We start from the raw sequence: 15,782 nt of genomic DNA, 5'->3' as shown, positions 1-15,782 counted from the left end.
TACACATTAGACAGAGACCGGGCAGCAGCGCTCTCTGATAAACCTGAACTCCAAGCAGTTTCATTCACTTTAAATAAGTATTGTATTTGTTTTTATAAAACTCTTAGTTAGGATTACAATCAATAAATAAATCTTAATATTTTAAAAGCGTTGTACTTTCTAAGTTTGTACACATTCACAAACACATCTACACATCACACTAACTAAAAAAATCACGGTTTACTCAAGTACATTAATGGAGAAAAGCTCTACTAGTTTCGAGTCACAGAGGGACTCTTCATCATGAGCAGCGTGCGCAGACGCGGCGACGTCACGCAGCCTCAGTAGGCTGCACGACGTCCCTCTGTGACTCGAAACTAGTAGAGCTTTTCTCCATTAATTTACGTGAGTAAACCGTGAGTTTTAGTTAATTTAGTATGTCTTACGATAGCTATTATAAAACATCACACTTACGCCCGAATACTCAAATGCTACTCAATTTTAAGTTGTACTTAAATATCGTGCTATCTCTGTCATTTTATAAAAAAATTATAGTGACAGAACTACACTTGAGAGCGTCTTAAAATTGAGTAGCATTTGAGTATTCGGGCATTAGATTTGTTATGTAAATCGTTCATACAAGCGGGAATCAAATCCACGATCATAAATTAAAAACTAATCTACCCAATAGCACAGTTGTTATAAAGTGATGTTCCTCAGCTATGTGGCTTAGGTTCGTCGATGTACTCTGCCACTTCATAGGGCTCGTGGCTCTTATATGTCGGTATAGTCTTGTAAGTAGGGGGCGTGTTGCTGATTTCAGGAGAGTAGGAATTCCAGTCTGAGTAGTAGGAACCTGGAAATTATAATGACAAGACATTAAGGTAGCTGTACAGTTCGCTCACTCGTAGTGATGTATAGATGTGGAGAGAAAGGATTTTTTGAGAAAATTTAAAAGTTTATTCTACATAAGTTGATTTTTTTTAAGGGCGGAAAATCATCCATCGGGTACTTCTGCCTTGGAAAGTGAGGCGAGAGGAAGAGTCAGACTTTTACTGACTAAAACCATCCCGTTCATACTCCTGCTTTTCGAGCCGGAGCTCCGGTAAACACGCTAGAAAAGTCTACAGCTCCGAATCAGGCATCAGCCATACAGGGCTTCATGTCTGGTGGTCTGATGGCTCTTTGAGGCCGATTTAAGTTGATTAGGTAAATGTAAAGGTTGGCAATTCTTCTCTCATTAGCTTTTAATTTACGCAGTTTAGTTGTATAAAAATACATTGCCTCCCAATGAATTTAAATGTGAGTACTTATATAATGGACAACAAAGCTCTCTTAAATATAAGCAAATGAAATAACTAATCCGACAACTACATAGTTATTTAACAAATGTCCGCAGATGTAGCAATTTCTGATAAACTTGATTGTTTTTCAGGGCTGTTCCATATGTGTATAGCGTGAAGTTATATAAATTCCAACAAAATCTCGTAATAATTGCATTATAAAATGTATGATATTATGTACTTATAATTGCTTTAAACATAGGTAATTGTATTAAAAAATAAATTAAAAATGCTTACCGGCTTCAGAAAAACTCCGGTCATAGCCTGTAATGAGAAATAATATCGCAAATTTAATTATTTACAAGATTTTGTTAGACAAATAACTTTAGTAATAGGACGTGTGAATATTCTTTTATTTATTTTTATTCTTAATACTTTACTCTTACCTACACATTTTACTACATTCGGGAATCGAACCCGAGACTTCGTGTTTTTTTTTACATTTCATGGGTCGACGTTTGGCCGCTATCTCACCTGATGGTAAGTGATGATGCGGCCTACGATGGAGCACGTCTGCCCATAAGCAACCTATTCACTCGGGCTTTGAAGACACCCAGGTTATACCAATCAGGGGCCTTAGTCTGCTATTACAATTGTGTCAGAATGGTCGATCATTGAACAGTGCGAGAGGGATGGAGCTATACAACCTACATAGCTCCGTCCCTCTTGCACTGCTCAGTGATCGACCATTGTGACACAATTGTAATAGCAGACTAAGGCCCCAGGAAACAGACTCCGGCAGCCTTACTTGAGGTTATTCGACCGATAAGGTGGTATTTTTTTTATGTTGTGATTGATGTAATCATCTTACCATGGTGTTCCATTGGTGGTGACCAGGAGTACTCATGGTGATTGTGCTTAGCTTTGAGCGTGGTGAAAAACGATGCCACCTGCAAATAAATAAACAATGTGTTAAATTCACCGAGGGAAGTGGAAACTATCGTTTTCTTTTTCTTCTCCTCTAATAATATCTTCTGATTTGTTTCGTTGCGGGATCCAAGACAGTCATTCATGTCCCTGGGACGTTGGACTTCAGTGTTCCGGTGTTTTCATGGTTGTGGCGGGCTTGTTCCATTAAAAAAGAAATACGATATTGGGTGTACAAATTTTGAATCATACTTCGGCACTGCTGGGCCGGCTCGGCCGAAGTCATACTACGGCCTCACAGAAAAACGACGTAAAAAAACCCAGTGATTACCCCAGTTCCCAGTCTTCCAAATCCCCGATTCCCCAACTATCCTTAAATTCCTAACCAAAAGGCCGACAACGTACTTGCAACGCCTCTGGTTATATCGATTTGAAATATCGCTTGACATCACTTCTAGGTACGTTTTATACGTAGAAATGACGTATTTTCTCCCACTCCTAAACTTTAATTCGTTTCATCTAAGTATTGTTATCTTATATGACAAATAAAAAAAATACGTGTCTAATAATTTTTTCATTACCTAACTGACGGACTAAATAGATTTTTAATTTCCATACCCCGTCATCATCCCAATCATAGTTTCACTTCCTGTATTAGAAAAATCAACAACATTATAATTGCTGTGTAAATTCGATATGTCAGATCAAATATCGTAAGTAGTTTTATTATTTTTTGTTACATTTTTATTCAATCGAGGCTTGATTTGTGTTACAAGGTCAAACGGTGCTTTGATTGGTAAAGTAATATTACACTTGTGTAAATATTAAGTAAGTAAGACTGCCTCGTTGGCCGAGTGGTTGCAAATGCGACTGCTGGCAAGCCGGCCTAGTAACAGAAGCTCGTTCTGTCTTCTGCTAGGACAAGTAAGTACCCCTATTGTAACCTACCTACAGTTTGGAAAAACACACAGTCGACAATTGTACGAGGATTAGTGTGTACTTAGTGACGACAGAGTGAAATACCATTTTCAAGATGCCCCGAATCTTCTTGTGGGTGTAATATTCACATCTTCGTGATGTTTCAAAAGTTAAAAAGAAGAGAAGACGGAAAATTTTACGTTTCAAAAGTGCTTAATTAAGGATTAACTGAAATAAACGCTTCGACTTTGTCCACGCTTTGCAGGCAGATTGAACACCGCAGTATAAAAGGTTCAGGTTTATCAGAGAGCGCTGCTGCCCGGTCTCTGTCTAATGTGTAGTCTCTTAGTCCTTTAAACACGAGACGAGCAGTAATCGTGAAAAAAGTATTCTAATCTACTGCCACACGTCTAATTGTCTATCTCTAAGATGAACATAATCTGTTATTATAATCAGAAAGTCACTACAATAATCTCTCGCCTACTTACTTCGAAACCAGACGAGAATGCCGGCTGAAGCAACTGTCAATCATATTATAACAAAATAAAAATAAAAGCAGAACTTTCAATCTTTTGCAACTACTTTTGGAAACGCGGTTGAAAAAGTGAGAGGGCGTTCTTTCTATTTTTCGAAAACTAACGTATCATGTGACTTGGGTAGCCTACATTTGCTTGTCAAAATATATTTCTGATCTAAAAATTAGAGTACGCTTGACGCTTCAAAAAAATATAGAAGGTACTTTAGCAGGGAAGAATAAAAATCCGTAAGGTATCTAGTCTCTCTATCTTCTACAGGATACATTCAACATAGAACTAGTAGAAGGCCCACTATCATCCCTACAGAGTGGACTTCCCTTGGGTGCGAACGAAACGGTTCGAATCCACGTTCCTAAGCCGTGCAGCCAGGGAATGGAACAATCTGCCGGCTTCTATCTTTCCTGAGAAATACAACCCGGGTCTTTTCAAGGTCAGAGTGAATAGATACTTTCTAAGTCTGTGTGCTCCATCTTCGGCCACATCTTCGCTTCGCCGTCCTGGCAGTAAGCGGGTTGGTGGCCAAACGCAGACTTATCAACGTTAATAACAATGGAGCTTTGCAATTTTTTTCATGTTTTTCCTATTAGGTACATAATTGCAATTTGTACATTTTTGCCTATACTATTTTATAGTACGGTTGGCAACCCTACATGTGTCTGGCTGTCTTGTTGAATGAGCGGTCGTGAGTGCGGCTGTTGAGCGAGATATCTTCAGTTCATTTGCTGTGTCCGATTTTATGGCACAATGCCACTTCATGTTAATACTGAGAAATTTTGGAAAACCGAAAAGAGCCCGGCAAGTCTGTGCCCGACCCGGGAATCGAACCCGTTGACCAGCTCGAATCAGGAGTAGGGGGTGTTTAGTCAGTAAGAGTCTGACACTACCTCTTGCCTCACCCAAGGCGAGAGAAGTCATTGGATAATTTTACCCAACCAAAAAACAATAAAATAAGGACTGGAAATAAGTGGGAATTGAACCCGAGACCCCTTACCCGGCAGTCGAACTTGCGACCGACTAACGAGGCACCCTAAGAGAAAGTAGTCTCTAATTATTAAGGAATCTAACGTCAAAGTAACACATCATTATTTGCACTAAGTAGCTTTTTATACTGAACATGTTTCAATTAAGTTTACTACCGTACGTAAAAAGAGTAGCCGTACAAAAAAAGTACAGTCAGCTACCATAAAAACTGCCTTCCACGTTTCATCTTTTAAAAAATCTTACATTATACCGTATGGGGAAATCTCTTATGACTTAACTAGCTGCTTCCGCGCGGTTTCACCCGCCCTGCTTGGCTCCTATTGGTCATAGCGTGATGTTTTATAGCCTATAACCTTCCTCGACAAATGCCCTATTCAACACAAAAAGAATTATTCAAATCGGACCAGTAGTTCTGAAGATTAGCGCGTTCAAACAAACAAACAAACAATCAAACAAACTCTTCAGCTTTATAATATTATTAGTAATTAGTAATTAGTAATTAGTAATTAGTAATTAGTAATATTAGTAATTAGTAATTAGTAAATTAGTAATTAGTATTAGTATATTAGTATTAGTATAGATTTAAACCACATATTTGTTATCATCTTGGCTGACAATATACGAAAAATGAGCGAAATAGGTCCAGTAGTTAAACCAAAAAGTGCATTATTCTCTTTGAGCTAATTTGAACACTGTTTACAAATACGGCATTATAACAGCCGCGCCGCATGTCCGTAACATTCCTAGACAACCTACGACATTACAGTTTTACTGTGTTCAAGGAACATGGAGCTGTTCACACAGAATTTAATACTTGATTTAACTTAATTACTTATTTTGATTGAAAATTACAGTTTAATAAAAAAAAAATACACGCGATTTGGTTTTTTAATTATCATACTTTTTTAAATTTCAATTCCAAACAACTAACTTTCATTCATTTCATTAACTTTTTTTAGTACCTTACTGTACCTACTTCGACTCGTTATACCTTTTTCAATTCTAATTCTATAAACATAAGGTGTAAATTACAATGCTCATCGCATTATCATGCTTTCAATCAAATTTGTGTATAGGCAGATTGCTACCTATTTCAATTTGTTTTGATAGAAAAGTTCTTTTTTTATTTATTTTTTTCAATATAGGCCTATACAAAAGTGAATGGGCTTTTTCTTCCTGTTATTATTTATTCAATAGATAATTTTGATAGCTTTTTATAATGCCACCATCTTAATTGGTTTTACAATGGATAGTAAAAAATATAATATTGATTCTCACTTGCAATTTCATGAAGAGTTTAAGCATGAGAGAATTTTATCTCAGTTGCCTCGTTGGTCGAGTGGTTGTAAGTATGACTGCCGGTATTATCCGGATTATTCAATAACTTCTCCCGCCTTGGGTGAGGCGAGATGGAGTGTGCAGACTCTTATGGCAATGACTCCTGCTTCGATTACATGGAGTATAACACAAATGGGAAAAGTGGGTGTATATTGTACAGTGGCATTACGGGCCGTAATGAGTACTTCTGCTTACCCCATCTGGGATAAGGGACTAATGGCTGTTTTCGCCCACCACCCCTAAATCATTTCGAGACTAACTGCCGCACTCAGAGACATTTAATGATTACTTAAACTATTCCTTAGTAACGATTTTGTATCGATTTGCTAAGTAACCATTAACTGACTGGTGAAAAGTTACTTTGCGTGTACATTGGAAAGTCGATACAAAATAATAATATTGATTTAATGAGCACTACTGCTTACCCCATCTGGAAATGACATTGTACAAAAAATTTACAAAACTTATAGAAAAGTATTATTATACTTATAGGCCTCACTCAAATTACCTCGCTACACAACGCGTGTCCACAAAATGTAGTTCATCGATATTTTTTGTTACTTTATATGAAACAGTATCCGTATATTGAGTGTCACGTTCATATTTTTATTTTTGTTTCTAATAAGTATCTAGTCAAGCAATGAAAGTGATGTGCTATGCTACTTGCTTGTGTAAGTTACCATTAACTAACTCAAGCTGCGGAGTATATTTTTACCTAACAGTTTAATTTTTCATGTAATTATAGCTTCTGCCAGCGAAAGTCGCGTTCCCGTGGGATAAAAAGTAGCCAATATGTTATTCCAGACCATAATATACCCGGAGCTGCGGACACCTAGCGGGTTTACCGGGACCCGGCTTGAAAAGCATTAGGAACGATAAAGTCAGTAAGAGTCTGACACTCCCTGCCTCACAAAGAAAATTAGATTAACCCCTTTTAAAAAAAAATCATATTCATTGGTACACATAGCTTAGCACTGGTGGAAATGGACTCAGCTCGCTACGCTACGCAATGCGTGTCCACAAAATGTAGTTCATCAATATTTTTTGTTACTTTATATGAAACAGTATCTGTATATTGAGTATCGCGTTCATATTTTTTTATAGTAATAACTACAGACATTCCGACCTAGACATAAAATAATTAAGCTACAGCGGAACTCATTAGAAATATCTAAGCAAGACAAAAACATAATTCGCAGACTGCAGACTACAGACAGACAGACAGGCGAATCTAATTAGCTATATATATAAAATGATGCATCTTATTTTATGTCTGTAGTTTTTATTCACTAACAATGAATTGAAATTAAGTTATTACAAACATAATTATTGGATCTGAATGAGATTTCAATCAAGTCGTCAATTGGAGAGAAAAGTGTCAGACTCTTACTGACTAAAAACCACACCGTTCCTACTTCTGCTTTTCGAACCGGATCCACGGTAAACCCGCTAGGTAGCCGATGAATATGATCCGGAGCTGCGGAGTATATTTTTACTATATTTTTAACTAACAGTTTAATGTTAAGTTTAGATAATGTAATTATAGTTTCTGCAAGCGACCTCGCTCGCGTTCCCGTGGTATAAAAAGTAGCCTATATGTTATTCCAGACTAAATATAATATACCCGGAGCTGCGGACTACCTAGCGAGTTTACCGGGGCTCCGGCTTAAAGCATGAGTAGGCACGGGGTGGTTTTTAGTCAGTAAGAGTCTCACACTCTGCCCAGAGCGGGAGAAGTCAGTAAACGATTTTCACACAAACACAAGTATTTTTAAGAACCAGTTTAAATCCAAGCTATCAGTCTTTATAAAAATCTATTAGCGACTACACTTTTTTATCTAGCTTTTAGTATTTAGCGTGGTCAATGGAACTCAAAGCTGATGCTATGTGTTCGAGGATTGATATGGAATAGATGCAGTACAAAATTATTGTTTTTGTGTTTATAAACAGTGTGCATTTGTTCATATTTTTTGTGACATTAATCAACTATAATCTAGTTTTTACTCCGAAGGTCAATTGAATTTAAATAACCATTTTTTTATGAGTCGGTAATACAATTTATGTTTATACTTACATACTTTATTACCGATCCATAAGCGTAGGCAATACCAACTATAAGAAGTTAGTACCGGTCGTATATAGATTTATTAATTTCTGACCTACTTTTATAACATAATAGGTACCTATTAATCAATGCTACTTCTAGGCTAAAGCAACATAAAACATACAATTATATTTTTTTCCAGAAGTATCGAGTCACAAAAGCGGCGAGAATTATACAGTAACTCACACCTATCTGCCGATGCAATGCAAAGCAATAAATGAGGGTACCAGTGTATATGTGGCATCAAAAAGGGTTAATATTCCTAAAACTACATTCCGACACTAACGGGACGCTAAGTATAAGAATGAAATTTGCGGAGTTCAGCCGGAACTCAATTTAAGTGAAGAAAAATGAAGTACCAATTTTTTTTTAAAAAGCAACGACAATAAAAAATTACGAATAAGTATTTGCATTTTTACTTCGTTGTATTTTATTAAGATCAGTAGTCACCATCACTAGCTTATAAACATGGCGAATACTGGAATTAGGCCTCCTATCATGTACGATCGGGAATAGATGCATCTTATTCGTTAATAGCTTCTCTAGCCGTTTTTATGGGTCGGTACTTGCAACAATCGACTAAGTTGAAATTATAAATTATTTTTTACAAGATAATCCTCTATTTTAATCTATTGGATTCAGTAAATACATATTTTATACATCACACTAGTCATATTGGAGATGAAACTAGTTAATCTTTAGAGGAACCAGTGTACTAAAAAAATATGGTTCATTTTAAAATTGTATAAGGGGGTCGTTAACGACCAGACGGATTACCTTATGTATAAGCCGGTAATCGCCACTGCCCATGGACATGCGAAACACCAGAGGCGTTACAAGTGCATTACCGGCCTTTTGGGCGTTAGGAATTTAAGGGTTGTTGGGGAATCGGGGATTGGGAAGATTGGGGAGAGGTGTAATTGGGCCTCCGGTAACCTCACTCACACAACGCAAGCGTTGTTTCACGTCATTTTTCTGATCGGCCGTGGTATCACTCCGGTCGAGCCGGCCCATTCGTGCCGAAGCATGGCTCTCCCACACTTACAGATTAAAATTCACTACTAAACTATGAAGTCATTAAGTGAATAACTACAAATTACACTTTCATTCGGCTCTAGCTCAATAATTTCGACCTAGGTCCAAAAGTAGGTCGTAAATTATAGTCTAGTGCATCGGAATAACTTTCAAATTATTATAATAAATGCAATTTTAACGAGTGTAGTATGAAATTTTTAGCTAGATCATTAAAATGTAATAAATAGGTGGATTTCGTGTTTGTATTTTTTTTTTGTTTTTGACTGCCTCGTTGGTCGAGTGGTCGCAAGTGCGACTGCCGAGCAAGGGGTCTCGAGTTCGATTTCCGGGTTGGGCAAAGTGTTACTGAGCTTTTTTCGGCTTTTCGAAAATTTCTCTGTAGTAGCACGGAGTTTGGAATTGTGTCCAGTATATGGCAATAGGCTCACCCTCTATTATATGGGACTTAACACAAATTTAATGGTGAAAAGTGGGTGTACATTGTATAGCGGCATTACGTGCTGTAATGTGCATTTCTGCCCACCCCTCCGGAGGTAAATAAAAGGCGTGACGATACTTCTTCTTGACACGAGAATCGAACCCGTGACCTATAATACTTCAAAAACTAAGTGAAATTTTAAACACACTAACTTAATACAATTCCCAAAGTAATCACTGTCTTCCTGTCAGTCGTTTATCACCGTCGCTATCTCAGAAACGCTAATGACAAGAATGCAGTAGCATAGAATAAAAAAACGTATTGTACTGACACGCAACAATTTTATTGTCTGTGGTTTTTTTTTTGTATCTGTGGCCATTAGTGGCTCGTTTATGAGGTTAGCATTGACATACAAGTATTTTTAAGTGTGGGAGAGCCATGCTTCGGCACTGCTGGGCCGGCTCGACCGGAGTGATACCACGGCCGAGCAGAAAACTGACGTGAAATAACACTTGCGTTGTGTTTGTGTGAGTGAGGTTACTGGAGGCCCAATTATCCCACTTGGCAAACTTCCCAATCCTCGATTCTTCAACAACTCTTAAATTCCTAACTCCCCAAAAGGCCACCAACGCACTTGTAATGCTTCTGGTGTTTCAAGTGTCCATTGGCGGCGACGATTGCTTACCATCAGGTGATCCGTCTGCTCGTTTACCGGCCTATAGAGTAAAAAAGCTCCGGATCAGGCATCTGCCCTACTGGGCCCCAACCGTGGTGGTCTGATAGCTCTTTGAGGCGCGCGCAGTAAGCGACGCGCCGCACGCATGGAAACGGACTTAGCTAAGCTATGTATTTTATATGGAAAGATGCGTGCTAAGGATGGCTTCCCTACTATCGATACATCGCATACTCGAGCTGCGCATCTTCCTCACATAGCTTAGTATCAGTGGAAATGGTCACATAGTTTCACAGCTTAGCTATTACATCTTCGTAGCATAGCTACATAGCACATCTATGGTGGAAAAGCACTCTTAACCTCCATGGCTCCATGACTTACGACACTTTTTATTTGTAATGCAATTATTTTTTTACTAAAAAGACTATGTTTCTTATTAATGTCCGAATACTCAAACGCTACTAAATTTTAAGACGCTCTCAAAACTAGTTCTGTCACTATCAATTCTTTATAAAATGACAGAGATAGCACGATATTTAAGTACAACTTAAAATTGAGTAGCATTTCAGTATTCGGACGTAAAACTCATACCTTTGCCGAGCTGACAGCGATCTTGAACACCAGTAGAGCTAGTCCGATGGCTACGGACTTGGCAGCCATGAGACTGGTGAGCATCATCCAGGTGGAAGTGGCTCCCACGTGGAACACCAGCGGGAGCATCGCCATGCCCATCTTCTTCATACTCTTACCATCTGTTGATACAAACATAGATTATTATTATTAGCTAATAATCGCGGTTTACTCACGTAAATTAAAGGAGAAAAGCTTAAACTAGTTTGGAGTCACAGAGAGTAATCTGTTCATGAGCTACAGAGGGATCATGAGGAACGGGGTGGTTTTTAGTCAGTAACAGTCTGAGACTCCCCCTCTCACCTCGCTAAGGCGGGAGAAGGCATGGGATGATTTTCCTCCCTCAAAAAAAAGCTCAAATAGAACGCGTCGAGATATCATCCGCCTTGACGCCTAATGCGTCAAAATCCCGCTTGCATCAACTGCCCTCATAGGTGCCCATCTAGCGGACTTAGGGTAGATGGTAGCACAGTGGTCACGTGCTGCCGTGCAACTTGCACAGCGAGGCTCATGGGAGACGTATTCCGTATCCCTTTTTTTTTTTTTTGAGGGGGGATCATCCTATGATTCTCCCGCCTTGGGCGAGGCAATTTTCCCAGTGTCAGATTCTTACTGACTAACAACCCCCCGTTCCTTCTCCAAACTTGTCGAGCCGGAGCCCCGGTAAACCCGCTAGGTAGTCCGCAACTCCGGGTTCGTGTATCCCTAGGGATGTGCCGTAACAGGCGTTACACTGTGGTGGTAGTCTTTTATCTCCAAAAAGCTAGATGCTGTTTGAGGGTTACCTCCCGTCACCAAAAAAAAAAAAGGAAACTTGTCCATTTACAACCTTTGCGTGATCTTAATTCCTCAGAGCAAAAAGTAAAGCAATTTTAGCGCTCCCAACTTGAATAATTTAATTTAAAACAAATTGCGTTCGTGATGACCTAAGATTGAAGTCTGAATACCTAGACTCATTTTAGAAATAGCTCTTTTGTATCCTAGATTACTCTGTATGTAGGAATGCAGCCTACATTGGCATAATGCATTCGTGATCTGTGAAATTCAATTTGCAATTTTCTTCTGAATTTATGGTGGTATTGTAACATTACGGTAGTGGTATAAACAGAGGTATAGCATATCTATCTGTGTCAAAGTACCTAATGTAATTTAAGACTGATTTAAGTAAGGCCTCGGGTTCGATTCTTGGGATCGAGCGTTCTTGGGATTTTTATAATTATGTATTCGTATATTTTCTTAGTAACAGCCTAGATTCAGGAATAGTGGCCGTGTTTGTCCTGGTTCGACCTGAGTAATACCACGGCCTCACAGAAACCCGACGTGAAATAACGCTTGCATTGTGTGAGTGAGGTTACCGGAGGCCCAATTACCTCCTTTCCTATTTTTTCCAATTCCTGATTCCCCAACAACTACTAATTCTTAATTCCCAAAAGGCCGGCAATGCACTTGTAACACCTCCAGTGTTTCGGGTGTCCATAGAACTGAATTTTTACGCGCGCCTAGCTTTTTGGGGTAAAAGGCTAGGGAGTGGGATTTTTACTTCACTAAAACCACCCCAGTGGTCACCTATAGCACCGATAAGGGGCACCGAGACCTCTAACTAGACCTGCTCCGGAGTATAGTGCACCGCCTGTTACGGCACATCCCTAGGGAGACGTGTAAAATTCGAAAATAACCCGGTAATACTTCGCCCGACCCAGGAATCGAACCCGAGACCCCTTGTTCGGCAGTCGCACTTGCGACCACTCGACCAACGAGGCAGTCATGCTAGCTAATTACAATTTACATAATGAGAAAAATATAGTACTTACCCCTAGCTTCACTTGCAATCTTAGGTTTCAAATCCTTGTAATGCAACAACCTGCCTATTTCACTCTCGCCCAAATGTTTATCATTAAAATTCTCCAACCATTTCGCAGCGAAAAAACTTAAATCACTCAATTTATTCTCAAACTTTTCTTCCAAAAGCGTTAAAAAGTTATTTTCATTAGCTTTTGACAGTTTAAAGTTGAAAATTGTTAAAATAATAATGCAATATTTAATCTGTGTGGACGCCATCTTGTGTTTTTTTTTGGAATGCGCGCGCACGCTCGCTTTGCGTCAAACTGACTGACTGATAGTTTGAGTATGAATGTTTATCGTGAGTTTTTGAATGAAGTGTGATCGTTTTTTATGTATGTATGTATAAATATAAGGCTTTTATAAATTGAAAGGGCGAGTGTAAGGCTGTAACCTCTCAAATGCCGGTCTATGAGACACAATAGAAAATATGTTGTGTGTGCGGTCGGCATTTCAACTTTTGCGTGATCCACAAATTGTTGTTTCACATCTGGGTGTCATGTGTATGTGAACTTGTATGTTTGTAAACGCAGCTACGACCCAGGTGAAAATCTTAGTGTGGGGCAACGTTTTTCATGTAAAAAAAAAACTAAGGGTGGTACTTAAGAGTGCTTTTTACCAGAGATGTGCTATGCTACGTTGCTGTGGATGCGTTTGACTTTCACCAATCATATTTATTTATAATTTGATACACACAGCTTAGCATTGGTAGAAACGGACTCAGCTAAGTTATGTTTTTTATATGAAAGGATGCGAGCTATGAATTCGTGTTAGGGATGCGTGTATCGCATACTCGAGTTGCAGGTCTTTCTCGCACAGCTACATAGCTTAAATTCAAATTCATTTAGGTATTTCTGCAAATATGGGTACATACCTACGTGTAGATCTTATATTATTATTTAACAAAAGGAGCATTGACCATATCCTACCATAAGGCTTGCAAAATTAATATCAGAGCTTAGTATCGATAGAAACGGTTGCATAGTTTCACAGCAGGGGAAAATCATCTAATGACTTCTCCCGTTTTGGGCGACGCGACGCGAGAATGGGCCGTGTCAGACTCTTACTGACTAAAAACCACCCCGTTCCTACTCCTGCTTTTCGAGCCGGAGCCCCGGTAACCCGCTAGGTAGTCCGCAGCTCCTACATAGTTTCACAGCTTAGCTATTACATCTAAGTAGCATAACTACATAGCGTATCTTTGTTGGAAAAGCACCCTTATACTTGGAAAAAGTAGAGAAGAACTATTTACATATGTAGCCTAACATTTTTCTAGAAGACTATGATGGAGTTACAATTATTGTATTTTTTTTTATGTTATAAGCCGGTAATGATGTATGATCTTACATGTCCGTAACATTCCTAGACAACCTACAACATTACAGCTCTTCTGTGGTCAAGGTACATGGAGCTGTTCACACAGAATTTAATACTTGATTTCTTTTGTTTGGAAAATTTCAATTTTCGGTTTTCGTTGAAATATTTAGTTGTATTATGCTTCTGTGGACGAGTACTACTTGTAGTTTCATTTAAATCATATGAGTGATCTCCGTACTGTATATCTTCTTACCGTATTTATTTAAAAACAGCATTTTTTAAATCCTTAAGCAGTCAAATACCTACACTAACCATTTTAATTGTTATAATTATGACTATAATCACCCAAATTAAAAATTAACTTTAGTCATAAATAACCTAAAATCGTAATTATCAGTCTAGATCTGATAAGAAAAATAATTAAACACTAGAATTTCAGTCATTTTGAGTACTAAAACACATTAACACTACATATTTACAGTTACATCGGGCAGCAGGTCAAGATACCCAAATTTTACTCATCCCTTCAAGCGAATTTCAATCTTAACTTATAGCATTTAAGGTCGAAAGTCCTTTGAAGATATTTAACAGAAAGGTATACGTTGATTTGCTGTGGTACTTTACGCTTGGAGAGTCCTCTAGCGTAGATTTTATCTAGAGATCTTGTTACTATATGAGACAAAAAATAGTAAAAATGAAATTACTGAGTTGTTTAGACAGAGTCGGATTGAGGTGAAACACTTAATGAGCACAGCTCCGGCTCTGCTATCGCTATTTGTTTTTTGTTGGGCCCGCCACAATCTCCCATACCGCTGCAACTCCTGTGCACCAGGATCTACAGTAGATACAACCATGAAAACACTGGAACACTGAAGTCCAACGTCCCAGGGACATGAATGACTGTCTTGGATCCCTCAACGAAATAAATCAGAAAATATTATTAGAGGAGAAGAAAATAAAACGACAGTTTCCACTTCCCTCGGTGAATTTGATGCAGGAGACTGAATGACTTAAGCCTAAAGGCACAAAAGAGACTGCATAACTGGGAAACGTTTCGAAAATGCACTTGTGGTTTCTAAATAGTGTAGCGAGTTTCAGTGAGCGGCGCTAATTTCATACTATCAGACGATCCGTTTGCTCGTTTAGTCAAAGTCAAAGTCAAAATTATTTATTTTATATAGACCAGGATGGCACTTTTGAACGTTAGAGATAAAGTTTAGAAAACAATGTCTGTCTGTCTATCCCTCCTCTAGTTGCTCTATTTCCTTGTTCCAAAGAGTAGATTCCTATGGAGAAGAACGAGCAAGAAACTCCATAGGTTACTCTTTTTACCCGACTGCGCCAGAAGGAGGATATGAAGACTTAGTGAGTGCACATACGGGCACATACAGCTGGTTTTCTAGAATGGGTCCCGACTATTGTTTCGTTGGAATAACTCAATCCCATAAAATTCACAGTTTCCTTTACTTATAATTTTACAATTTAACTATGTCCCTTCCTTAGGGGCCCTGGGCGGCCCAAACAGCCTAAGCCGGCTCTGTGTTTAGGCATATTAGTAACATTTAGTCGCTAAATTTTTTGTCAAACTTTTTGTAACCGGACGAAAGATGACACTTGGTAGTAGATATAAATTTTATTAAAATCAATATTTTGAAAACGTACAAGTACTTGATGATAAGTGAAAGTGAATGTTTCTAATTGTTCCACTTTCACGCATCAGCAGATTCATAGGAAGTTCGGGTTTCGATCCCGGGGCCCAAAAACTCTAACCAACAACAGTGAGTCTTCAACCAGTGCGTCCTAC

The 15,782-nt window shown here is 38.5% G+C and overlaps 1 protein-coding gene across 2 annotated transcripts; it reads right to left on the bottom strand.

The window, feature by feature from the left end:
• Window positions 1-367: 367 nt before the first annotated feature.
• On the bottom strand, window positions 368-13,025 carry LOC118279973 (uncharacterized). 2 transcript variants are annotated; one of them, XM_050702566.1, is made up of 5 exons: window positions 12,634-13,021; window positions 10,784-10,944; window positions 2,134-2,212; window positions 1,560-1,586; window positions 369-835 (listed from the first exon to the last, which is right to left on the bottom strand). In XM_050702566.1, the coding sequence occupies exons 1-5, from the start codon at window positions 12,878-12,880 to the stop codon at window positions 696-698; spliced, it is 654 nt and encodes a 217-aa protein (XP_050558523.1). In that variant the 5' UTR covers window positions 12,881-13,021; the 3' UTR covers window positions 369-695. The 2 variants fall into 2 exon arrangements, with proteins under 2 accessions (XP_050558524.1, XP_050558523.1); XM_050702567.1 differs by lacking the exon at window positions 1,560-1,586 and having other exon boundaries at window positions 368-835; window positions 12,634-13,025.
• Window positions 13,026-15,782: the final 2,757 nt, after the last annotated feature.

This window comes from Spodoptera frugiperda, chromosome 22 (genome assembly GCF_023101765.2).
Source record: "Spodoptera frugiperda isolate SF20-4 chromosome 22, AGI-APGP_CSIRO_Sfru_2.0, whole genome shotgun sequence".
NCBI lineage: Eukaryota > Metazoa > Arthropoda > Insecta > Lepidoptera > Noctuidae > Spodoptera > Spodoptera frugiperda.
The sequence above is the reverse complement of the archived record's forward strand: the minus strand, read 5'-3'. Positions and strand labels throughout refer to the sequence as shown.

Excerpts from the sequence above, each read along its gene's own strand:
- LOC118279973 (XM_050702566.1), bottom strand. The coding sequence starts at position 12,880 with ATGGCGTCCACACAGATTAAATATTGCATTATTATTTTAACAATTTTC. Across the intron at positions 10,945-12,633 it reads GATTGCAAGTGAAGCTAGGG|ATGGTAAGAGTATGAAGAAG; the intron begins GTAAGTACTATA and ends TTGTATCAACAG. Across the intron at positions 1,587-2,133 it reads ACCACCAATGGAACACCATG|GCTATGACCGGAGTTTTTCT; the intron begins GTAAGATGATTA and ends TTCTCATTACAG.